The 15,789-nt window shown below is 37.6% G+C and overlaps 2 protein-coding genes across 2 annotated transcripts in view; one reads left to right on the forward strand and one right to left on the reverse strand.

Annotated features, from left to right (window-relative positions):
• Window positions 1–3,540, forward strand: part of uba7 (ubiquitin-like modifier activating enzyme 7) — a 48,728-nt gene extending 45,188 nt beyond the window's left edge. Inside the window, exons 22-24 of the mRNA XM_026915122.3 lie at window positions 917–1,018; window positions 1,499–1,590; window positions 2,889–3,540. Of these exons, the coding sequence (XP_026770923.3) occupies window positions 917–1,018; window positions 1,499–1,590; window positions 2,889–3,021 (327 nt within the window). The 3' untranslated portion in view covers window positions 3,022–3,540. The remainder of the gene's footprint in view (window positions 1–916; window positions 1,019–1,498; window positions 1,591–2,888) is intronic.
• A 2,098-nt stretch (window positions 3,541–5,638) lies between these two features.
• On the reverse strand, window positions 5,639–8,779 carry inka1b (inka box actin regulator 1b). The gene is made up of 3 exons (XM_026937315.3): window positions 8,659–8,779; window positions 8,516–8,554; window positions 5,639–6,643 (listed from the first exon to the last, which is right to left on the reverse strand). Exons 2-3 carry the CDS (start codon window positions 8,516–8,518, stop codon window positions 5,756–5,758), a joined length of 891 nt encoding a protein of 296 aa, XP_026793116.3. The 5' UTR covers window positions 8,519–8,554; window positions 8,659–8,779; the 3' UTR covers window positions 5,639–5,755.
• Between the last annotated feature and the right edge of the window lie 7,010 nt (window positions 8,780–15,789).

The following is a 15,789-nucleotide window of genomic DNA, read 5'->3' on the forward strand; positions in this document are numbered from 1 at the left end:
TAGAAAGTTGCTGGAGCCTACATTTTAGAATAGATTTAGAAAAGAAAAGCTAAACTGTGTTTCGTGAATGCGTTCTTTGATAGACTTTATGTGTGGCTGGAATTGGACAAGTGTGTGTCGTTGGCCAGAATCAGGCACATCCTGTGGAACTAGGCACAGAGCTAGATGTATAATAATTTGTTCCACACTGTCAGCCAAATCCACACAGACACTCTTTCAGACGCAAATGTTCTGAATGAATGCTGAGCGTTATGGGTTCTGTGGGCATTAAATCTAGATATATACAGAACATTTGTGAAAAATAGATCTACTTTATTCTTGACTTTTGGACATACTTAACCAGCTCAAGTCCGACAGAATAACTTTAACATTATTTCAAATTTCAAACCTAGAGTTTACAGGAGGACAGTAAGTTGATGTCAGGATTGCAAGATTAATTTAAATTGTTCTTATCGTGAATAACAGAAGCTCTTAGCTGCTTGGTGTTTTCCGTGGCAGGTCTATTGTTTGTCCAGAATATTTGTGGGACTTTTTTTTTGCTCAGCCTGCATTAGATCATTCTGTATTTCCAGCCACAGACTCCTGTGGCTGTGGTCCAACATTATAGCTCCCTAAGGATGTGACCTCGGAGCCCAGAGAGGCCTGTGTTTGGGCAACTCTCCAGACTTGTAGATGAACAATTATACCATTAAAATGCTAGAATGTCATTCAGACTTTTTTTTTCCTGTCTTGTTTTTCTTTTCTACTCCCACTCATTCTTTCTCTCTCTACATCCCTAGTCACCTCTGATGTCATTTTTACAAAGAAATTCATTTATTTTGCAGAACCAGATTAAATATGTCCGTGTTCTTTCCTGATGTGATTGCTGTGGAGTGTGTTTGTGTGTTAAGACCTGATGTGTTGTGTCTCTCGGCAGGTTGCAGGGAAAGAGTACTCCCTTTGGGATGAGCTCCTGGTGCGGGGAAGAAAAGAAGGACAGGAGGAAATGACAGTGGAAGAGCTGCTGAAACACGTCAAGGTTAAAGCAAAACCTTACACACACACCCACACACACACACAGTAATCTACTTGAGCTGAATATCACACCACACCACACACTGATTATTGTAGGCTATCAGGTGCCCGTTTCCTTCCTTTCTTTCCTTCTCTCCATCAGCACCCAATAGCAAGATGCCCCACTTCCCTAGTGACCCCATCTTCCTTCTCACCAGCACCAGCTGACACATTTCACACACACTCACACACACACACACACACACACCATTGAAGTTGAATATGGTTCACTTTGAAAGCTCTGAACATAACGAATGAGATAAAGTTTGGTATGAGGCAGAATGTGTTACTGAAATTCAAAACTCAGTATAAAAAAATCTAATTTTCAACATATTTTGTAGTAATATAGGATGTAATATGTGTTTCTTTCATGGTAGACTGCCAAAATGACCACATATGATTGTGTAGCACCTGGAAAAATTGTGTTGTTTTCTCTAAATTTCAGGAAAACTATAACTTGACCATCACGGCTCTGTTTTACGGATCTGCAGTGTTGTATGCTGATTACTCCAATCATGCAGATCGACTTAAAAAGAGGTGAGGATTTTCTCCACATTCCTTTTTGCAGTTTTGTAAATCAAATCAAATTTAATAATTTCATATATTCCTGATTTTTTTAAAAAAAAAAATCTTATGTAGTCACAATTACAGGGGTTTCTCCTTGAGTTATATATTTTTTCTTTATTAGTGCTGATATGTGAATGATACTATACCCTATAGACTTCCTTTTTCTTTGCACATTAGGAGAATAGAAGTTGCCATGTCTTACATAAATGTTTTAATTTTATTAATGGAAAGGAAATAAATGTTTAAAGAGGTACAGATGTCAAAATGTATGCGGGATGAGCAACTGTGGCCAGAATTTTTAAAAATTAAGTTTGCTCAAGGTTTGCTGTCTTGCTCAAGGATTAAGTAGGTCATTGGGCTACAGTTGTGTAATTGAAAACACAAGGAACTGTTATTCATTTGTCTTAATGCCGTACGAACAATTGAGATCTAAATTCGTTGTACTAGATTGGCTAAAAGCACATAAAATGCCAAATGGCAAATTTTCTGTGCAGTGTCTATCAATCACTATGGATAGCCAGCAGGAAACAACCATATCGACCATTACGTTGTATTATTATGCCTCCGAAAGTTACATTATCCGGTTAAAAGTCAGAAAGGAATTGTACCGCACTGTTAAAGTTCTTCATTCTGTCACACAAATCCATCCATATGTGTGGATGCTGGAGATAATGGAAGGTCACCATCCTCCTTAGGGACTGTGCATGTGTTTGCAGCTTTAAAAGATGAGCAGCTTGGTAATCACCAGTCATCATCTTATCCCTTCCATCTTTGCACCTGTTGAAAGAGCTCCAGCTTCTGTCAGGGATCCCTTCCCTATTCTGGGTATCATCTTTACAGACAAACGTGAGGACAAAGCAATCAGAGTCATTTGTAGCTTCTGTACCAAGTGTTGTGGCCTCCCTATACTGCAACAGCAGCGGCTATATTCTGTTTACGCACATTTGTGTGCTAACGTGAAAGTGTTGGAGCGACAGTAAAGGAAAGCCCATGTAGCACCTCGTCCAGGAACACATTATCAGCTGCCCTGTAACTTTCAGCTGCTTGTACTAGATTATACAAATGGTTTACCAATGGTTTCCTGGCTGCAGGAAATTCTGCATGGAAAATTAGCAACATAACAGAGACTTCCTCTGTTTTGCTGGCGTGATGGTGACCTCCCTCTTCCTCTGTGATCATTTACAGCATAAATCTTCTCCATGTATGCCCTGAATACAGTTTACAGTGTTAGTAGTCTCCTCCTGAGAGAAATGTTTTCTTTTCTGCAGAGTGTCAGACGTTGTCCAGATGGTCACCAAGACTGAGATTCCAGCTCACAAGCAGATGCTGGAGATCATTCCATCTTTTGCTGAAGATGAGGACTGTGAGAAGGTTCCACCAGTTAGGTACCTCTTTAGATGAAGTTAGCAAGATGGGAAAGAAAAATAAAATCTGCAATATTTACTGTCAGCTTTATCATATTGTTATAGTCTCTTTAATTAGCTTTTTACAATGTTTGCTCTATGATTTTTCGGATTTTTTTCCGAATATACACTCACCGTACACTTTAATAGGAACACCTGTACACCTGATGATTCATGCAGTTATCTAATCAGCCAATCATGTTGCAGCATCACAATGCATAAAATCATGCACATACAGGTCGAGCTTCAGTTAATGTTCACATCAGGATCTAATATTCTCGGTAACATATCGTATGTTGAGTCAAAGATAGTCATCAAATACAGAAATTTAAATTAAAAAAGATTTATTGACAGGAATCAGATAACTGTTGACTGCTTTGTATGTCCTCTACCTTGTGAGACAATGTGACACTGCCACTATTCACCCCAGCCTTTTGTTATGCACCACTGAACACACACTGCTATCAGCTTATCACATTAACACAATCTAAAGACAATAAAGAATACTCTAATCTTGTCTGCTCCATTTTATTCTAAGGCATTTTAGTTAAGTTCCATATCAATAGACCACTTTGTTTTTCTCATATCTTGCATTTGTGTATAATATGGAGGGCGGGTCCATGCACTGTTAGTAATTATAGTGAGAATGGTTGAAACAATGGCACAGCCTGCTCAGAGCTACTTCAGAGAACATGGTAATGTGCATATTGCTGGATTTTTTTTGTCTGGAGGTTTGTGGGCTTGTCATTGATGTTTAAGCACTACCGAAAATATGCCTAAAAAAAAATGCTCACTTTTGACCAGGGCACCGTTACAGCTGTGTATCATACATCTTTGTCATGCACAGGACCAAAAGGAATATCTGATCTTAAACCTTAAATCATGCCTATTGCTTGACGTATGAGTCAGTGTCATAAGATAAACAGTAAATATTTTATGACACCTTGAATTCTCAAAGCTGATTGGTCAGACGGTTTTCATTAGTTTTCTATCATAGCACGGCTCTGGCAATAGTTCTGGTTTTTATTCCAATGATTAGCATTTTCATTTCTGTATTCTGACAGTTCATACACAGGGAGTTGTATGGCAGATGCTGCACATAAGCCTAAATAAGCCTAATAATAAAAAAAATGCATTTTTAAAAACGTATTATTTGCCAAAGAAAAATTTCTAATCACTGATATCAAAGCTTTCTGCAACAATATGTTTACGTAACATTTATGCAAGGAGTCTCCACTGTCAGTAAAGTCAGTAAGATTTTTGCCAGACAGAGGACAGATGACTTTGCATTTTCCGTTTTCTCTCTAACATGACACTTTTTTTTTTTTTTTTTTTGAAAAACAAAAGAGAGGCTGGTCAGGGATCAGCTGTTTATAGTTGCTATAATATAAGCAATAACAGCAACTAATTTGTCTCAAGGATGTTTCACAACATTAAATGTAACATTAATGTTTAAAAAATATGACGTCTCATTCATTAATAAATTCAAATCATTAATAGTCTAACAGGGTATAAGAGGGTACGCTTTGGGGTGGTAATCACCCTCTGCTTCATATCGGGTCACATCACACCACCCATAGTGGGTTTTTTCATATAATAGCACCCCTTTAGTGCTTTATTCCTTACATAGCAAACATCTATTCATCAGACCATTCGTTCATGCCAGAGGATGAGGTTTAAATCAGTGATGTGGTCTACGCCAACTCAGCTAAACTCAACCTTCTAACAGACCTCAACATCTGAATCTGTTTTAAGAGAATCATATGTGTGTGTGTGTGTGTGTGTGTGTGTGCACATGTGATGGATTATATTTAAAAAAAGAGAGAGAGAGAGATTTAGTGAGTTTGTAGGAAAAGGTTCAAGCTTTCTTTTTTTACCATCTGGACCCGGTAGACTGATCCAGCCACACTCCCCCCGTCTCAGAACACACACACGAAACACACAATGACCTTCTTACTGAGAAGCCAAGCAGGAGCTCAAAAAAACTCCACTGCAGGCGTCTCCGATGAGGTGTTGACATGACCATCCTCTTCATCCTCAAACATAAACAACTGTGGGGCTCCCTTCTTCCTTTGAAACTTGTAGCCAAGCAGACGAGCCATCAGCAGACCTGACATGAGCACTGGGTTAATTACATTAGCACACAGCTGCAGCGGCACAGTGAAACTAACACACCGTTGCTATTACAGCTGTGTACATACATTTCTAGATCAGACTGTAATTTCAATTGTGGTCATATTTTTTTTTTTCCACACAGGAATAAATGGAATCGTTTTGAAATAGCTCTAGATGTTAATGTTTTTCATGTCCGTCTTTGTGTCCGATTGTGAAGTACTTCTTTTCAACCTGCAGCATCACTAATATTTTAAGAGTTGTGTACTACTATAAGCCATAGCACTGCCACAAACATGACAACCTGGACAAGGATTATAATCATACAGTCATTAAAACCTACCAAATCAGATCTAATTCTCATGGCATTGATATACTCTGCTTATTTCTGTGCATATCATGTAGTTATTAGCTTATGTGAGGATTTGGGATTTATCAGTAATGCCATATTCGTTGTTTCAGGCATTAACCTTTACATACTTGAAATAATTTTTCAAACAGTCTTTGTAGTGTTTTCCAGAAACATTTATTTCACTTTACATTTTATTTACATGTACTTTTATAAAAAATATTTATGCAAATTATTATCCAGTCTTAGAATCCTTCATTATGGCAAGGCCTTAGATATAGCCAATAATGTCATTGCAAATAATAGGCTGTCTGCTCCCACTCTTCATGAGGGCGCTGAACTGGTAAAAGTCTGTTTCCAACTGGTGCAGCCCAGTGTGTGACTGGTGAAAGAAGGGCTTTGGAATCTGAAAGCCTACAGGACATGACATCCGCTTTGTGCAAGGCTCTGCAGACTTTCCTCGTCCTTCTATTCCCTTGGACATGATGGCTAGTTTCCGCCTCATGTTAATCAGAAAGTCTTTGCCTAGTTTGCTACTTGTGTTGGGCTTTAAATCGGTCACGTCAGGACACTCAGGAAGGTCCATCCAGTTTTTAATGAGGTCTGCAAAGCTGTTGTCTCCCAGCACGAGAGGCTGCCTGTTGCGGCCTCTTGTCAACAGGGATGTGGTCCAGTCCTCAGGTTCACTGGCTTCAAATGAGGTCCAGCGTTCCAGGCATGCATCCGAGGTCGATTTGGGCCGAATGCGGTTAGTGCGAACACAGGCAGAAGACGAAACACGCACATTCCTTGTGCGCCGCAGAACCACACCCTCATCCTGCCAAGAGCCCTCAGAATATCCCGAATCGAAGTCCACACTCTTCTCACTACCTGGAGAACCTTGAGGCAGATGGCCGACTGCATCTTCCTCGTCCTGTTCTTCCTCCAGTGGACTCGCCAGACAGCAAGCCGAGTCGTAGGTGCTGCCATCACTGGACTGGGAGATCCGCAGACGGGCCAGGTGTTCCCGCTGTAGCGCTCTCCGATGGCAAGCTCGCGTCACTGCGTAAGAGCACTTTTTGGGTTCACTGGGCTCCCGCAGCTGCTTCAGGTCTTGCATCGAGCGTATCATGTACCGCATCTGGTCCCTGAAGCAGTCCCCCGAATTCCTCACACACAACTGTTTAAAAGCAGAATGGAAAGAAAGAAAGACAGAAAGGAGGTTTTAAAACAAAGCAGCTTTAGAACATACAAGTCCAATACATGACTAATCTTTTCCATTGATTCACATTAAAGGAGTCCAAAGTTAGCTAGTATGTAGAGCAGCTGCACTTAACAAGCCTTAGAGCAGATAACCACAGAACATTTGGCATCCATATAAAGGCAACCAGACAACCAGATTTTAGTAGGAGAAATGTTAAACAACACTGTGAGTGTTTAAGATTCAGTGCACAGGGAATGCAGACATATCTGAGTTGGCTGTGGGAGCAGGATGTGAGTAGGATACCTCCCTGCCTCCTCGAGAGGAGAGGAAAAAGGTGGAAGAAAGTAAAGCACGACAAACCCCTGTACCACAGACCCGCAGGCCATGAGGGGAAATGACATCACTTTCTAACTACGCTGTACAATGTGGGTCATAGTTCATAGTAAAGAATTGAGATTCTTTCTTTAAGAGTGTTGGGGACTGAAACAATGCTCCATCCAATAACGTACTCTGGTAAAAAAAAATATAAAGACGCCAAAGTGTTCTTTCTTTTCAAACCACAACAGAAAAAACTTTTTAAAAAATCCAAGTACAGTGTTGTTATGACTCAGAGTCACCTGATGATATTTCCAACTCAATGACCAGACTGAAACAATAACTCACTCCAGCCCCTTCCTTTCAGATACGAAACTACAATGCAGCAGAAGCCTTTTCCAAACTGTTTCTAAACTCCGGGTCTTTTTCATTCACTTGCAATTCTGCCACCGTTATTTGACGCTTGCGTTTTTGTGGAATGCCAGTGACTTGCATTGGTACGGTTAGTTTATAGCCTGCAGTGAGACCTGAGGCACAGTTTGGAGACCAGTTTGGAGACCATTCAGGGCTGTTATCACAGCTGTGAGGAATTAAAGTACTTGGCTCTAAAAGAGCCAGCTATGGCTAATCGCCATGTAAAATATATACAGTTGGGTGGAGGTTGTTTTAATTACACTCAAATGCTTTCCCAATCATTCAGATATAAGTTTGTCCTTTTACTTCAAGCTGATTTGAAAAAGTCCCAACATAAGTAAACCTAGAGACTACAGTCTGGCATGACTTGCATTTAAAACCAGGTTCCTTGCATATAAAACCATTAATTAGACCTGAACTATGTGGACATAAGAGTATGCTGCAGTTACATTGCTAAATATTGCAGTATGCCTTGCAATATATTTGAAAAGTGATGAAGGCCTGAGGATTCATTTGACCAGATGTTGCTGATGATGCCATGATTCATCAAACCACACAAACATCTGTTTTAACGTGTGAAGTTGGGTGTGTTTTGCATACAGCGGCCTTTTGAGACGTTTGTATTGCAAAGGGTAAAATTGTGTTAACAAAAAACAATGTATGTATGACCTGCAAATAACTGACAAGTACAACAGAACCCTGCTGCTGAGGCAGTTTGTTGCTCTACCATTTGGTGCGCCTAATAGAATAAACACACACACACACACACACACACACACACACACTCTCTCTCTCTCTCTCTACAGCAGCCTTGTGCATGTCCCGTACAATCATCACATCACTGTCAGAAACTGAAAGATGCCAGAATTGGAGTTTTCCTAGAGAATTGGAGTGCTGTAGGAGAAGTGGATATTTTGGCATAAAATCATAAGGATTTTATGAAGTCAGAAGGACTAGGTGAAATATGAATATACTCAACAGTCTAAACTTTTGTTTTAAAATGACAGTTAAATATATCAATATAAGAATATGTCAGATATAATAATAGTACAGTGCATGTACAGTGTTGTCTAAGATAACACAAGTCCAACATTCAGAAGCTGAAAATTAGACACTTACCATTTTGTTTCTGTTTTGTGTGTTATATCCTTTTTAATTCTGGAAGAAAAAAAGAGCAAAATTAGGCATTATTTACATTCTATCCAAAATTACAGAATATTGTTTAGTCAGTCATCATGTTGCTCTGGTGTCTGAATACTAACTCAGATATCTCGCAGTTCCCAAAGTTCTATAAAGGTGAGCTTTAGAGGAGCACACAGTGCTGCTCCAGCCTTCAGCTCCTGTTTGCTCCACAAAGCTGAGAGAGAGCAGATTTGAGCCCAGTGTTCATTTGCACTTACTTCAGTCTCAGCCAATCAGTGGTGACCATCATCGAGCCAGCCAATCAACAGTGAGCTGAAATGTGAGCCAGAAAATAACACTTTCTCACCTGAAAAGGAGAGAAAAAAAAACACCACCGTTAACTGGAAGCATGTGGCAGAAACACTGATTTAAAACATTGACGTATATCCTTTTTACTTTTTTTTTTATGTATTTTATTTTTAATAAAAGCAATGTGTGTGGTAATGTAATCCAGTATGTAGGATGTTTTGCAGAATTATTGTTAGTTCATATTAATTCAGTGTGTTTTTATTGTAATTTTTTTAAGTTTTAAATTATTTTTAATTTAATTTAAAAAAATTATTATAAAAAGTATTTTAAAATAAATTCAAAATTTTAATAATTTTTTTTAAATTTATAATAAAAAAATAAAATGTAATTAATTATTAATAAAAAAATTAATAGCGTTTTTTTTTTACATTTGATTTTTGGGAGGTTGTTTTTTTAGGCCTGATTAAAAATTGTAGCATTTTATTTGGACATTTTTGTTTTAAATATTTTCATTAAAATCAATATTTTATTTCAGCATCCCTTTATTTTAAAATTCATTAAACATTTAGCAATTTATTTGGACATTTGACTGTATGTGAAGTTGTGGATTTTTACCATTAATATTTAAATTAAAATGAATATATTTAATTGCTTTTATTTTTTAAATGTAGATTTTTTTAAATCAGCAATTTATTTGGACTTTGGGTTTGTAGGAGGTTATATATGTTTATTGTTAATATAGTAAACTGAAACAAAAACCTAATTTTAACAGATTAACTGGAATAAAAAGTGTAAAATGCATTAAAACAAAAAAATACATGAATGTAATCTGCCTAATATAAAAATGATGAGAATGATTTTTTAATGCTCACAGATGTTTATTCTGTGCTATTGCACAGATTAAAAACTTTTTAAACTAAATACAAGATTGCACAGGAAAAACTGCATAGCTGAACTGTAAAAGTAATCTAAAAACACAAAAGTAATAAAACCTTTGTTTTGTTTTATATATATATATATATATATATATATATATATATATATATATATATATATATATATATATATATATATATATATATATATGTATATTTACCGTTAGACTCATGGACATAGAGAACAGACCTGGACCATGCACCAGGAGAGACTTCTCATAAGAAGAAGTATGAAATGCACACTGGCTGCCATCCTGTGTTTTTCTGGTGCTAGTGCAGCCACCTTCAGCATCTTGCAACTCTTCACAGTATGAATACAAAGCAACAACAGTGTCCTCAAACATCACTGTGCTTAACTACACACTCTCATTCAAATGTCCTCTGGATTAGCAACAACACCTTCAGACATTCCACACATTCCTCTCGTCATGAGGCTGGGGATTAAAGATGCAATCAGGCTCGATGTCCCTACAGTGACGACTCAGGACAAGACAATACGAGTCTCTGTCCATCTCTAGCTACACTGTACTTTCTTTTTTTCTTAAGTGGCCACATGTAGACATTTGTAAAGGAGAAGAAAACTGTTTGGACCGGGTATTCTTTCATTTAGGATAAATCTGGAATAATCATATGAATAATGAATATTTCTTTTTTCATTCAGATGATAAAATTAGCAGGGTTGTAATCCATAAGGAACAAATCTAGAGCAATGCAACAGATTTACATAATTCTCTGCGAATGCTTTGATAAGTTAATAAAAGTGTAATACTTCTACAGCACTGTTTATTAACAACCAACAACAATTCTACTTTCCAGAACTAACGACTGCTCCTCACGTATAGCAAATGACTCTGCAATTTAAATGCAATCAACTGACACTTCCACCATATGGACCTTGAACGGCTAGAGGTTTGCATTTGAATGCTGATGCTCGTCATCCTAACAGACTGCACGCAAAACAAGACAAATAGTTAGAGGATGCCTGTGAGGTCCAAGTGCCCATTTCAGAATGGGTGATTTGAATCTCTTGTTCACAGACCATTGCATGTAGACGCTGCTGTTACAGACACTTCTAGGTCTGATCACTGTTTTAAAAAGGAACATCCCATAGCCACACAAATAATACTCCATGGGTGAAAACAGGCACAAACTGGCAAACAAGTCATTTGATTTCAAAGTGATACCATGATATATATTGCACTAGATTTAACTGATGTTGTATATCACAATATATATATAAGATTAGATTCAATTTTATTGTCATTGTGCAGAGTACGAGTACAGAGCCAGTGAAACGCAGTTTTTTGCATATGCCAGCTTGCTAGGAAGCTGGGGTCAGAGCACAGGGTCAGCCACAGCACCCCTGGAGCAGATGTGGTTAAGGGACTTGCTCAAATGCCAAACAGCAGCAGCTTGATAGTGCTGGGGCTTGAATCCCCGACCTTCAGGTTAGTAACCCAGAGCCTTAACCGTTCAGCGAGTTAGTTTATGGGCACCTTACACCCATATGTGGTTCTTCCCAGACTGTTGTCACAAAGTTGGAAGCGCATAATTGTATAAAATGTCTTTGTATACTGTAGCATTACAATTTCCCTGTACTGAAATTAAGGGGCCCAATCATGTTCCACTCATGTTCCAGGTCATGAGTCCTGACCTCAACCCCATTGAATACCTTTGGGATGAACTGGAATGAGAACTGTCCACCAGATCTCCTCACCCAACATCAGTCCCTGTCTTCACTAATGCTCTTGTGGCTGAATGAGCACAAATCCCCACAGCCACAATCCAAAATCCAGCGGAAAGTCTTCCCAGAAGAGTGGAAGTTATTATAACAGCAAAGGGGGACTAAATCTGGAATGGGATGTTTAACAAGAACATATGGAAGTGATATTCAGGTGGCCATCTCTATGAAGCTGCTGTAGTTCTTATTTAAAATTTCAGCTAGGTATGCAAACGCAGTTATGTTGGCTAAAATATCAGTCAGTTAGCATAAAAAATACCAACAAATATCAGTCAGTTAGCATTAAAAATACCAACAAATATCAGTCAGTTAGCATAAAAAATACCAACACCAGAAGGTACAAAGCACAGCCTCTTACATTAGGTTTGTTTAATCTGGTTCTGGAGAATCATTTCACCTGAATGTTGAAATATCGTTTCTTTATCTGCAACTAGGTATTATAACTCGCTTATTGTTTACATTTTGCACATCCACAGTCTTTATGTATGTACTATTAGAACAATTCAGGCACATGTACTGCTGTTTACAGGCTACCTGAACACTATGAATTCCAAAAACAGATTTCAGTAACCTTGATTAGACCTACACACTGTCTTAAAATTGGCTTTTAGCTGTGTATCATGTTATTTACACTCACTATTTGTGTTTACAACTGATGCTAGCTAAACTATGTTTTGATATACAGTACTGTGCAAAAGTCTTTAAAAAAGCACCCTCTTTTTAGTACAAACTTTGTTATAGATTTTTATTTAATGACTTCTACATTATCAATTCAGTACAAAAACATTTTAGATTCCAAACATTAGTTTTCCAGCACACAGTTAAATATTACAGAAGAATGTTTATATGTCAGTAAAGAAAGCAGCAGATTACATGAGACACTTTTCAGACAAATAACATAATGAAGGCTGCTGGGTTTTGCTGCAAAAATAAGAAGCAAGTGTGACAGTCAAAGTCTCCAGAAGAACTGTGGCTGCTTCTGCAAGATGCTCAGTAACACTTACAGCTCATTTCCTTATAAAACTGCACACACTGTACCTGAGACTACTATTTTTTTCATTGATTACTGTTTACTGCTCTTTATAATATTTTTTAAATGTAGAAATATTTAATTTCATTATTTTTGAAGGCATCTTTGCTCTACAGCATTTCTTTGCATGTGCCTAAGACTTTTGCACAGTACTGTACTATACCCAGTGTACATGTACAGTATAAGAACAATGAAGTTGAACTAAATTGAATCGAATGTTTCCTGTTTATACCCCTGAGGAGTTCGTGTATAGGGTAGTGGTTCTCAAAGCCCTCCAGACTGTCCACATTCTTCTCCATACCTAAAAATGCATGAGTTGGCATAGAGTAAAAATGTGTAGTGTCTGGTGAGGACTGCTGTGAGAACCACTGCTATAGCTATAGCTCCAGCTCCGGGATTACAGCAGAGCAGTGGAGGCTTGCATATGACATACTATATCATAGTATGCTATATTTACATTCACAGCATTTTATTATATTGATATTCTTTTGCACTACCTGTTATATCTGACACGTTCACACTAGAACTGTGTACTGGTCGGCGCTGCACTGTGCCGATTGTCCTGTTTTAGTAGTTATTGTACTGTCTTGTGCTGTTTGCGCACATTTGTATGTGCACTTTATGTAGTCTTGTGTAGTCTTGTGTAGTTCTGTGCTGATTTATGTAGCACCATGGTCCTGGAGGAATGTCGTTTCATTTCATTCTGTACTGTACTAGCTGTATATGGTTGAAATGACAATAAAGCCACTTGACATGACTTGATTTGACTTGAGGCTTAGCAGTTCTGAGTTCAAATCTAAGGACTGCCAGTGAGCTTTGTGAATTCTTCTGCTCTCTGGACCTGTCTGATCCATCCTGATGCCCTACTTCTGTTAAGAGTTCTCATCACCTGAAAATCACTTACTGCTGCTGAGGATGGCCGCACATGGACAGCCTAACGATCACTATGAGATTACTGTGGATGGATCCACATAGAAACCTTGAAGATGGATGTGGATGTTCTTCTTTGGATAGCCTTAGGACTGCACTTGCTAAGAATTTGCACTCAAGTCTCCATCACTGAACAGTTGATAACTTCACTTTGATACAATAAGTTAAAACCGTAATGAATTCAGAAATGATTCTGATGCTTATACTAATAAGTTGCTCCTAAGCACATAAGTTCCCACGCTATTTGACTATACATTATACAGTTATAGCAGGGATTTATTTATAATCGTACTATCCGGTATCACCCAGATGAGGGTGGGTTCCCTTTTGAGTCTGGTTCCTCTCAAGGTTTTTTCCTCATATCGTCTCAGGGAGTTTTTCCTCGCCACTGTTGCCTCTGACTTGCTCATTAGGGATAAATATATACATTTAAAATTTCTATCCGGAATGTATATATTTCTGTAAAGCTGCTTTGTGACAATGTCCATACAAATCAAATTGAGTTGAACTGAATTGAAATTGAGTAAGAACTGTATCCTTCAAGGGACAGATGTTTGGATTTATGCTGTGGAAAAAGCACATTTGGTGAGGTGTTCCTCAAGAATAAGTGCTGGGGCTGCTCTTATTTTCTCTGTGTATGATCCTACTTGCCTGCATTACTTGTAAATATGGAATCAATTTCTATAACTATGTAGAAATATTAGAAATATTAGTATGATATTGCAATATTACTGTTCTGTTGATTGGGGGTCCCTGGAGGACTAGTGGTTAGGCCACAGCACTCTCACCACCACGGCCCAGGCTCAACTCCCGGCTGGGGCTCCAACCCCAGCCACTGAGGCTGCATGCAACAGTGCACTCTCAGTGCTGGTCCCAAGCCAAGGGTTATGTCAGGAAGGGGATCTGTTTTTTTTTTTTTTTTTTTTTTTAATAAAAACTGTGCCAAATCAAATACATGGACCAATGATCCGCTGTGGTGACCCCTAACAGGAGCAGCCGAAAGAGGAACAACTGTTCTGCTGATTGACTGAAACTGCATGTTGTATCATAATTTAGATGAATAACAATTCCATAAAACTAAATAAAACTTAATAATGTTAAAATAAAAATAAATAAATATATATATATATATATATATATATATGTAAGTAGATATTAATAAACAAAGTAGTCAGACAACTCACAGTGTACCCTTTTCATACTGACAATGTTACTAAAACAGTAACAGAAACACTGCCTGAATTAGACTTTACCTCAGACTACAGGATGAGGCCAAGAACATGATCTATGCTTTTGCGCTTCAATGTTTGGATTTTTACAATTCACTTTTCACTGGTTTAGCTCCTAAAAGGAGGCTGGAGTGATTGCAGCTGGAACAGAACACAGCATTAAGGGTGCTCATTCAGTGAACAAATGAACAGCACTTCACTGGCTGCCTGTCACGCAGAATACATTTGATTTTTATTGTATTTTTTTTCGTTGTTTGTTTGAATGGGCTAGCACCTCCTTATTCAATTCAAGTCAATAAAATTTTATTTGTATAGCACTTTTAACAATGGACATTGTCACAAAGCAGCTTTACAGAAATAAATGGATTCAATATATATATATATATATATATATATATATATATATATATATATATATATATATATATATATATATATATATATATATGCAACGGATAGTGCAATTATAAATAAATCCCTTCTATTACTGTGTACTATATGGAAAATAGTGCAATTAAGCAACCAGTAAATTCATCAGTTTTCGCAAGAGGTCCGGTTGGTTAAAATCTATCCACCGTCCACTAATGGAGTCCTTATCTAGCCGAATGGCTAAGTGAATACGCCTCAAACTGATTTCCTGAACCTCTTCCCAATAGACATCTTCACCTAACAATGTTAATGAGCAGCTTCCTTACATTTTATTTCACAGTATTATTATTCATGAGACTTTCCACTAGAGCTGCATTTTTTTTTTACCATTGAGATACTGTATTTTATTTAATGTGAATTACTAATCCTTTTAAAAAACCCTTTTCATCTTTTTTTTGAAGGTTAAATTCCTTTAACCTTCCCTTTTTTATTTGCCAATTTATCGTAAAGCCATTTTAGCTGCATTTAACTGTATAAAAGATACTCAAGTAAAAGCTACTAATATTGGTTTGGATTATAGACTTTCATATGAATACATGTAAAATGAATCCATTGTAGTGTACATAATCGATTTATAAATTGTATTGTTCACCTCAGCAATACTTTAGAGTTCCGATTTCTTCTCAGCTGCTTTGCTCAATAACTACAGGTAAAAACTTCGTTTTTGT

The sequence above is a fragment of the Pangasianodon hypophthalmus genome, chromosome 2, assembly GCF_027358585.1.
Source record: "Pangasianodon hypophthalmus isolate fPanHyp1 chromosome 2, fPanHyp1.pri, whole genome shotgun sequence".
Taxonomy (NCBI): domain Eukaryota; kingdom Metazoa; phylum Chordata; class Actinopteri; order Siluriformes; family Pangasiidae; genus Pangasianodon; species Pangasianodon hypophthalmus.